Source organism: Aulostomus chinensis, chromosome 15 (assembly GCF_037954235.1).
Source record: "Aulostomus chinensis isolate RoL2024-O1b breed Wild chromosome 15, RoL_Achi_v1.0, whole genome shotgun sequence".
Classification (NCBI taxonomy): domain Eukaryota; kingdom Metazoa; phylum Chordata; class Actinopteri; order Syngnathiformes; family Aulostomidae; genus Aulostomus; species Aulostomus chinensis.
In genome coordinates, this window is record NC_141334.1 from 10,365,001 (window position 1) to 10,374,893 (window position 9,893).

At 42.3% G+C, this 9,893-nt stretch overlaps 3 protein-coding genes and 1 non-coding gene across 7 annotated transcripts in view; 2 read left to right on the plus strand and 2 right to left on the minus strand.

Annotated features, from left to right (window-relative positions):
• Window positions 1-2,464, plus strand: part of uspl1 (ubiquitin specific peptidase like 1) — a 10,392-nt gene extending 7,928 nt beyond the window's left edge. For all 4 annotated transcript variants that reach the window (XM_086227141.1, XM_086227142.1, XM_086227143.1 and 1 more), the window contains one exon: window positions 1-2,464. This exon is cut by the window's left edge and continues 42 nt beyond it. In XM_086227141.1, coding sequence (XP_086083267.1) covers window positions 1-1,766 — 1,766 coding nt within the window. In that variant the 3' untranslated portion in view covers window positions 1,767-2,464.
• Window positions 2,465-3,009: 545 nt separating this feature from the next.
• On the minus strand, window positions 3,010-3,081 carry trnae-uuc (transfer RNA glutamic acid (anticodon UUC)). Its single transcript has one exon. It is a non-coding gene; the product is annotated as a tRNA-Glu (tRNA).
• A 961-nt stretch (window positions 3,082-4,042) lies between these two features.
• On the plus strand, window positions 4,043-7,905 carry alox5ap (arachidonate 5-lipoxygenase-activating protein). Its single transcript, XM_086226113.1, has 5 exons — window positions 4,043-4,298; window positions 4,412-4,493; window positions 6,263-6,333; window positions 7,111-7,192; window positions 7,267-7,905. The coding sequence occupies exons 1-5, from the start codon at window positions 4,229-4,231 to the stop codon at window positions 7,427-7,429; spliced, it is 468 nt and encodes a 155-aa protein (XP_086082239.1). The 5' UTR covers window positions 4,043-4,228; the 3' UTR covers window positions 7,430-7,905.
• medag (mesenteric estrogen dependent adipogenesis) lies at window positions 6,882-9,540 on the minus strand. Its single transcript, XM_086226112.1, has 5 exons — window positions 9,271-9,540; window positions 9,050-9,159; window positions 8,214-8,329; window positions 7,926-8,099; window positions 6,882-7,837 (listed from the first exon to the last, which is right to left on the minus strand). The coding sequence occupies exons 1-5, from the start codon at window positions 9,468-9,470 to the stop codon at window positions 7,808-7,810; spliced, it is 630 nt and encodes a 209-aa protein (XP_086082238.1). The 5' UTR covers window positions 9,471-9,540; the 3' UTR covers window positions 6,882-7,807.
• Window positions 9,541-9,893: the final 353 nt, after the last annotated feature.

A 9,893-nucleotide genomic window follows, 5' to 3' on the forward strand; every position in this document is an offset into this window, starting at 1 on the left:
GGACCCATCCAAAACTCCCGGTACCTCCTCAGGAGATGCATCTTGTCTTTTGGGAAGTGGAGAGCAACACAGAGTCGCCTGTCCGTTCTCCCTCCAGCTCATTAGCTCAGGCCCCTGCATCCCAGACTGAGATGAGCCACTGTCCAAGTGACCATGCCTTAGAAGAAGATGAGCAGCTGATCCTTAGCACCCACAATGACACAGATATCATCTGTGCACTCTCTGGTGACAATAGCATCATAAACACAACGGTTACATCCGACGTCGATGCACCCATAGCCTCCACAACGCTGCTCGACGCCTTCGAGGGCCTCTCTCATAATGACATCATCACGCTAACTCTGGTTGAATTAAAAGAGGATTCGGAAATGCCTCCAAGTGACAGTGAGCCAACTCAGGATTCTAGTGTTCTCAGCAGGAACAAAGTACCTGACCCTGCAGATAGCTCGACTGTTAATTCAGCTAATAAAATGTCTCACGATGCTGAAGTTAAGCTCCCCACTTCCCCCGGGTCTCCTACCTCATCCTCCGAGTCTAATGATCCCTCATACGTGCCTGGTTCCAGAGGAGGTCGAGGAAGAGGCAGAAGAAACGCAAAAGGTAAAACAGCTAGCCGACCGCGAAATGGTAAAAAGGCTGCTCCAGCTGCATCTTCAGAGCCCTCTGAAGAAATCTGTAACAGTCCAGCTGGTGCCGCTGCTCAGGATACTGCACCACCTGCATCCTCTGCACCCTCAGAAGTAAAAGGTGTGGTGTCATTTACCACCACTGGTCAGGACAAAACACCACATGTTGAGACGGTCCTTCAGGTGTCCCCCGAATCGTCTACAGACACCTCGCTTCAGTCCGCCGGGCAAGTGTCACAGCATCAGAATGCACGCTGGTCCTTCCTGCTCAGCAGATACCCTCTAAATCCAGCTAAGACATCCACCACTGAACCCGCCCCCACCTCCAACCCCTACCCACTCATGCGAATAAAGCCCCCTCTTCAATGTACCTCCACCCCCAACTCAGTGAGACAACAGCAGCAGGGTCCGGCAGTCCTCTTCCCCAAACCCCAGCTCAGAACAGAGGAAAGCAATGGTCTCCCATTGAAGGCTGCAGAGAGGTACGTTGCATTTGGTGCCAAGAGCTCAATTGCACCAAATCCGCCCCCCACCCCTCCCAGGACCAAATCCTTTCAGCACATTACGAACGACTGGAAACCCCAAAGTAACGGCACAGCGATATCTGGTACATCACTTCCTGTTCCTCCCGCAAAGAGTGAAATCTCCTTCACAAACAAGCACAGCAGCCGACCGTCAAAGGTTCTGCCAGGTCTCAGTGACACAGAGGCGCTCAGGTATAAGCTTCTAAAGAAACTGAAGGCAAAGAAGAAGAAGCTTGCGAAGCTGAATCAACTGTTGGGCCGTCATGATGGAGCTGGCCCCCAGCCGGACAGCACTGAGCGGAACTCCCCCAGCACTGTAACCTCCAGCACGTACGACGGCTCCAGCTGTGACCAGTTTCTCTCAGAACTTCTCTCACCAGCCACCACAGCCAGCAACCTATCACCAGATAGCTCCGGCTTCCCAGACACGCTCACCGGTAAGCAGGACGGAGTCGAGAACTTGGACGTAGGAGCCTATGCTGTGCCTGAAGCCCCACAGACAAACACGTTAATGAACTCAGAAAACTTTCTAGATGAGTTTCTCTGGGATGCTGTGACTCGGCAGCCGACGGACATGGAGACGGACACGCTGAACGCTCTTGACATATTCTTGTAAACTGTTGGAAACAATCTGCGAGCTTCCAAACAAAGACAACAATACTTTTGACTTGCTATGATGAGACAATAATACTCGTTGCGCGTTTTTATTTATTCACACATCAATAAGGTATGCTGGTTGCAAGTTGGGTTTGTTTCTATGGAAACGCATGTTGAAGCATTCATGACCTTTGCAGCCGTGTCAGTAGACGACAGAATCTTAGAGATGGTTTTCCTTAAGTTTGGCACTTTTGTGTGGTTTGTTTTGAACTGGGTTGAATGAAGCCACAATGTTTACATGTTGAAACTGTTACATAAATGGCTTTTATGTGATTTAGTAAATACTTAAAATGTCTCTTTTTTTTCTTTTTTTTGTTATTCATCTGGACATAATGTGTGGACTGCATTTTTAATATTTGCCTTAATCAGCTTTCTCAGAGATGTCTGTGTTCATGCACTAATTTCCTTTTTTTTAATATTAAAGTTACTGAATATATTTATTTGGGAGTTGCAGATTTGGATTTTTTTTTTTGTGCAAATTCTTCATTTGTCAGATTATCTTGAATACTCTTTTCTTTTTGGAGCAGCCTTTGCCTTTTGGTCCAAAAAGGGAAGGGATTTGAAATTTTTCATGGAAATTATACATGTCTGTTTTGTTTTTCAATTGTCCTTCTGAATAAATATATAATATAATAAAAAGATGAATACCAACAGCAATATTAAGTTGTATCTGATGGTCTGACACAACAATTAGCATGAAATTCAGTCCTTGTTGAAATTTTCTCAAATAGATTCCCAAATGAGCTTTAACCTTGAAGGATATTGTGCATTTTCATTTAGTTTTTATTTATTTCAGAGTAAGAATGGGGTTTAACTCTAAAATTATGTCCAAAATAAAGGGTTCGCCTTTGGAATTAAGTGTCAAAATTTGTCATTTTTAAACCTAATCTGATCACAGTACAGAGTTCATTATTTTACACGAGTTTACATTCTATGGAAATCTGACCGTTCTTTGGTTTTCCCTCGAATTTGTCAGTTTCTTGACTGTTGGCGTTCAAGTCCATACAAAAAATCCAACCTGCTGCGATCAGTGCAACGTGAAGAGTGGAGATGCTTCTATATTTTTGCAGTGACAGTACTGTGTTAAAAAGTACCATCGTATCCAGGTGTTCCTGTGTTAGAACGAAAATATCATAAGGTTTATCTTATAGCAACCACATAGCAGTTTTAGAATGTCAAACATAATTTGCAAAAACAAGATGTTCCCATACCGGGAGTCGAACCCGGGCCGCCTGGGTGAAAACCAGGAATCCTAACCGCTAGACCATATGGGATCGTGTTCTGACGAGGGGTTATTAAGTATATCTTAATGCTTTTAAAAAAACGTATGGTCTAATTATTGTCCAACGTTATTATGACATCATAATTGTTTGAGGTGTGGAATCATGGGTTGTGTGATGTCACTGATGGTGACTGACACCAGCAGCGTACGAAGCCTCGCCCCTTTCTTTAAACTCAACAGAAAAAGACACAACTTCTGCGAAAAGAAAATAAGACACCCAGAATCAGTAGAAATATGTATCGTATGGATGAAATCGTCCGTGTGCACATAAGCAAATCTTTCTGTTTTTGTGGATTATTCAATTATTAATAATACACAAATTCATGTGCTGGTGGTGACATTTATTTTGCATCTCTTCATTGGCTAAAAGAAATTCTGAAATTGTGACGTGGTTTGCTGGATTACAATAAGGATTACACGCTGTATTTAATAAAAATAAAAGAAATATACATTTTTCAATTCAATTATTACAGTCTTATCGGTCTATAAAAACAAATAACTGAATTTTACTGTGTCCCATCCACATAAGCTCTGCAATTTAGTGAGTTTATAGTATCTTCACATTAATTCAATATCTTCTGATTAGAATTCTTTAACAGGGAGGGATGGGCGACAGTGGCTTTTATTGGATTCAATCCATTAACACCACAGTTTTCTATCTGTGCACCATCTGCTGGACTGAAACTGTGCAGGGGAAAAAAATAAAGCAATGCCATCGCTGGGTAAGGAGCAGAGAGGAAGCTGCATTACCGTTCAGCGGCACATGCAGGTGCTGTTTGACTGTAGGTAGCACACTGTTAATTAGACCCCTCATTCACGCCACATCGTTCTAAACTAAGAGACTAGTGTCCTGCAGTGGAGGACTGAAGTGCACCAAACACGATAGAAATGTCCCTCAAAGCATGAGGCTGTACGAGTGCATGTTCCTGACATCTGGCAGGGGAAGTAGCAGGGAGCCTCTTGAGTTAGGCCATAGCATCATTTACATAAAGAGGAAGCCACAGACCAGTGTGTACATGGGATGATGAATGATTACCCGATGTCACAGATGGGTTTTATCCTCTGCAACTAACTGAACATCAGGCAGTTCTGCTCCCCCGCCTCTCCATCCACCTGCTGCAGCTGCTCGCTCCGTGATCATGGAAAGCAAAGTGGTGGAGAACATTTACCTCCTGGTCATTGTCACCCTCGTCAGCGTTCTTCAGAACGGTGAGCACAAACACAGTTTTAGCGTAGTCAACCATACATTTCTGGAAAGATGTTTTTGGAAATGTTGTAATCTACGGCAAGGACCTGATCTTGTTCCATTTGTGTTTGTAAAGCTTTCTTTGCCCTCAAGGTTGAGAGGGAATGCAAGGTTCAAAAAAGTCACTCGTCTGCTTTCGATCGAGTGTCTTGTGCCAAGTAAGAGCTTCTTCTTTGGTACTCTGATCACCTGGAACAGTGACTGGCTTTGTGTGACTTTCATTTCCTCCTGCAACAATCAACTTTTCATTTCACCTGATACTCATTAGCCTAAACACTCAGAGACATAAATGACATCAAGTCTACCAAGCCGTCGCTTCTGAACACGCGTCAAAGTGCATAAAATAAAATCAATACATGGAATATCAAAATAATTAACATACAGCAGGACATATGGCATTTACCACTCAAATTAGCTCATAAAAATCTAAAAGGACCCCCAATGGGCCACAAAATACTTCCTGTTTTTAAAGCGACATGCCTGAGCCATATCCTGTCTTGCAAGTAATTTGAAGAAATGCCTTTAAGCGTGACGCAAACTTTTATTTTGAAAGTTTAACTCTTTTTAGATTGAAAAAAAAAAGAAAAATGGATGTATTCACGGAGAATTTTTTTTTCTTGAAATGCAGCTCTGTTAAAAAGCAAAGTAAATAACCGCACTCAGAATCAATGATGGATTAAAATGTGACTGTCCGGTGGAAAAATTGTTGTCTAGAGCCGATAATGTTAAAGACAGGAATGTTGACAAACGCCGTCACCTTAATTTACCTTCAGCTCTGGGCTTGTCGACAGGGTGGGACAACCACTGACTGTATGGTGATAACTGAAGCTAACGAGGGAGCGTCTTTATTTTTGGTGCCAAAAAAAAAGAAGAAGGAAAAAACAGATAATATTTAAAATGAATGAGAAAATTATTCAAATTCTAACCTAATTCATTTGTCTTGTGAGTTGAGTATCATCTCAGTGCTGCTTCAAGCCTCGCTCAATTAAATGTGATATTAATTCTGTAAATTATGGCAGTCTTCCCTTCCCAGAAGAACTGGCGGATACTTTTAAATACAAGTTGAGATAAGTGGCAGTGCCATCTAGTGGTTGTAATAATTATGACCACATGAAGGAACAGCAAGGTGTCAGGCGCTGCTTTTCCTGGCTGGGAGAGAACAGAGGTCCTCTAAAAATTCAAATTACATCGTTGTTCAACCTGAATTCTTTTAAGATTTCATAGAAATCCATCCTCAATTTTCCTGGTGAACACATCGTTGTAAGTCACCAATGGTACCAAATCGAATCGAAAAAAGAAAAATACATTTTTTGGAAAACGGATCTCAAAACTGAATGGGTTCCTCCGTGGCTCGTGGTATGCTGCTCCATCAAATTGGAGAAATACATAATCCTGGTAACAGACAAAGCAACAGCGGCTAACGCGCGACCTCCTGGGCAGAGGTAGCGAATACGCAGGCTACAACTTTATTTAAAAAAACAACAATCTGATTTCAGTAATAGGGAGAGGAAGCTTAGGGAGAGCGTCACAATGCTGATCACCCCTTAGTTTCCCGGCCTTTAGATGGAGAACCAGCCTTGTAAATTCTAGCGGTTTCTGAGTTTGTTTCCTGACTGGAGATTGGAGAACAGGGACATGGAATTCTGAGCAACACACGGTACTGATTATTGCAATTTATTGCAACAGCCAGTAAATGCTGCCTCTGAGTGTAAGCTCAGTTTTTCCTGGCGTTTCCCATTTCAGTTTTGCTCCTCCAACTCTCGGAGGGCCTCGCCGGGGTTTGGAGCTCATGTACCCTTCTACCTCATGGCTACTTCTGCTCTGCAGTATTTCCTAACAGGCTGATGCTTCCTTCTTGTAACATTGCTTCATAGTTTCAGGTGACTTCCTTGCATCAGCTAAACAGACTGCTTTACGTTTGTTCCAGTCGTAACTGCATGGATGCTTATCCCACTTTCCTGGCAGTGATGTGGTGTGCCGGTCTGTGTCTCAGTCAAGGTAATCATTAACTGTTTGCTGTGCTTGAAACACAATGTACACACACTCGCACAAAAAAAACTTCAACTCAGAAAAAAAAACAAAAAACCTTTGTTGGAGAAGTATCAGAACAGCGCTTAAACACTGACAGTATACGGCCCATGTGAATATTCTGCCTCTGTGTGATTGTTGAATTCTCAGTCCAACACTATGCACCTGGGACTGCTTCCATTCTTCTGGAAAGGCATTCTGGAACATTCTTACACCCCAAAAGGATTAGCAGGACCACTATTGCGCTCAAAGTCCTCATTAGCCAGCAGAAAGTTTTCCAGGTCGAAGTCGAGGTTTTCCAGTCAAGGATACGAGTTGGAGGTTCACTAATGACCCCATTTAGACCTTAAAGACCTTGAGAAACAGCTGTATTTTTCTAAATAACCCAAGACAACCTGAGCTATTTCTGAGTTATGCCTTTATTTCTAAGCCTCCCTCAATAACAACGGAACATAAAATGAACACTCTGCTGGAGAAGTATCAGAACAGCACATAAAGATTAACGCTATACGGTTCATGTGACCGTCGGCACCGACAGCAACCCTGCCTAGTCCGCCACTTTACAGCCGGGGTAAGGTGGAACTCTTCCCCGGGCTGGAGCACACGCTCAAAGGCTTCAGTCATGAAACATGACCACGCACAAACACCGACCTGTCAGTTTGATGTTTAAAGAGATACCCAATCATCGTCTCGTGAATCAGACCCGTAGATATTTTCAGAATAACTTTTTCTGTCATTTTGTCGAAGCTCCTGCGGCCTTCTCCGGGATGATCTACCTTGTGGTCAGGCAGAAGTACTTTATTGGATACATGGGACAGAATTCTCAGAGGTAAAGACGCACAAACACGCTTGTCCTCTGATGTGGAGCTACAAACACAGACTTCTATCTTTATTTCTCTGTAGCACCCCGGGCTACCTGTTTGGGAAGCGCATCCTCTCCTTCCTCTTCCTCATGTGCATCGTTGGCATCTTCAACTACCTGCTGGTTCGCTACTTTGGCAGCAATTATAAAGACTATATAGAAACCATCACCGGAGCTGCATCTGCTCTCCTCCTCATCCCTTAGTCCTCTCATACTTCCCCATAAATGATAAGGTTCTGTTTTCTTTACCAAAAAAAAAAAATCCTTTATTGTAAGACATTCAAACAAATAATTTAAAAAAAATTTCAAAAATACAACTGATTATTCCTCTAAAAGTCTGTTATAACACCTCTTTCAAACATCAAGTAAATAAATATTTAGTCCAGAAAAACACCTCTAACAACAACATCTTTAGACAAAAAAAAAACAACAACCACTCAAGTAATCTTCAGGATTTTCAGAGCTTCATCAGTGTTCCCCGTCTGGACCCCACAGCCATCAAGACCTCCGGTGCTGAGCTGCCGTCAACCGGCAGCTTGATGATTCTTGCGTTCTTGTGTGAACAACAACAAAATAAAATCTTCATCCACTGCCTCCTTGTGTCAGTCTCAACTTTTAACATATGAGCAGAGAGGACAAGTTAGACGAGTAAAGAACGAAGAATAACTTCAATATGCAACACAAGGAATGCACTAGTTACATTAAATTTTCTTTTGCTGAAGCCAAACCAGTGAGGGAAATCAAAGAGGGCATCAGAGTAGTATTTCAGGGTGAAGGAGGCATCTCTCCACACAGGTCTGTCCTCCATCGCTTCCTCCGTCTCGATACGGATGTGTTTTGCTCCCCAGCTCTCCAGCGCTTCACTCAGGTCAATCTAACATAAATCAATTTTGATGTTTATAATAACAATAACAATAATAATAACAATAATAATAATAATAATAATAATAATAATAATAAAAGCCGGTAGAAGAAACACTCATCCTACTTCCACCCTGTAGCTCTCCCCCGCCACCGAGGAGATGGTCCAGTCCAGGCCTTTCTCCAACTGCCACTTGATGAATGGGTCGCTGCCTTGCAGGGACACCACATAGTGCTTCAGGTCTGATATTTGAAGAGACAAAGTAAGAAAAAGGGAGAGAAAACATGTTACCACAGTTATTTTCAACACTCCACCCAAAAGTCCCAAGTTTGAAGCCAGAATGAGTCATCAGACTACTTGACACACTTCTAGCTGCAAATGGTTGCAGCTGGAAGTTGTAGTTATGTTATTCAGGAGATTATTTCATTTCATGATATATGTTACTCTAAAAAATACAGTTTGTACCGTAGTCTAACTAAAAGGACGGCCGCGGTGTGCACATAGATCACATCCAGAATATTTTGAAGCTTGTGTTATGCAAAAGACATTCAGTCATTCTCATAATACACCAACAATGAGTAAAACATTTTTTTTTAAATACACAGAAATACAAAAAAATGATTTAGCCTACTGCTAATCACGTCAGAGAATGTTTTTCAAACTTAAAATTTGTATGCTAAACTAACAAGAAAGAAAGGTCACTGTGCAATCGTGCATAATTATAATAATAATAACATTATCATTATTATTATATTATATTATTAGAATAATAATAACATTATTATTATTATAATATTCTTTTCCTACTACTATATTTAAATAACATGATAGATACATTTAAAAAACTACATGCATCATTAAACGTAAGTCATATTATTTCTAAAATAATATCCAATTAAAAAAAAGTGTGTACTTATTATTGATGAATTGAATGTTTGCACATAGCTCCTGAGGTCAGTTACCTCTGCGGCTCTGAGCGCAGCAACAGGCGGACACCAGCACATGGATCCTCCGGGACAGGAGACTCTTCCTGAAGCTGGTGTACTGCCACAGGTTTTCCACTTTAACTGTCCTGTTAGAAGAAGAAGAAGAAGAAGAAGAAGAAGAAGAAGCACATCAATAAGACAGTTTGACGTGAGTTAAAACTGAGCTATTGTTCCACATCTCCTCCTGTTTACTTCACCTTCCCAGTGACTTCTGAAAAACTATTCTCCCTCCGCAGGACTCGAACTCGTCAATGAGAACCAGACTCTTCTCCGGGTCGCTGTGGACTCGGTAGCCCGAACCGAGGGCAATCACAGAGAATCCGAGCGGGGGATTTTGGAGAAACTCCTCCAGTTCTGTTACCGTCAGCCGGCTGTCGGTCATTTTCTGAAGCACCATCAAGCCTGCATGTGGAGTCGGCGGTTGAACAGCAGGGTTTTATTACATCGCTGTCAGGCTGGAGATGATCAAACAAAACTATTTCCTGTTCACCACCAAAATAATGTCGAGCAACATAGTACGGGTCAAAACTCATAGCGAACATATGAATATTTCAAATCATTGCCATCCATCCATCCATTGTCTTCCGCTTATTCCTGTTGAGGGTCGCGGGGGGGCTGGAGCCTATCCCAGCGGCAACGGGCAAGAGGCGGGGTTCACCCTGGACGGTCTATTTCAAATCAACTAGCAAAAAAAATTATGAACAATCAAATCTTTAGCGACAGCGTTATAAAAACGTAAGTCATAGGATTAATTTAGTGCCTCTCTCCCAAAAGCCAGGGGTAGTCTCCAGCCCCCCCCCCCCCCCCCCCCCATGCCCCT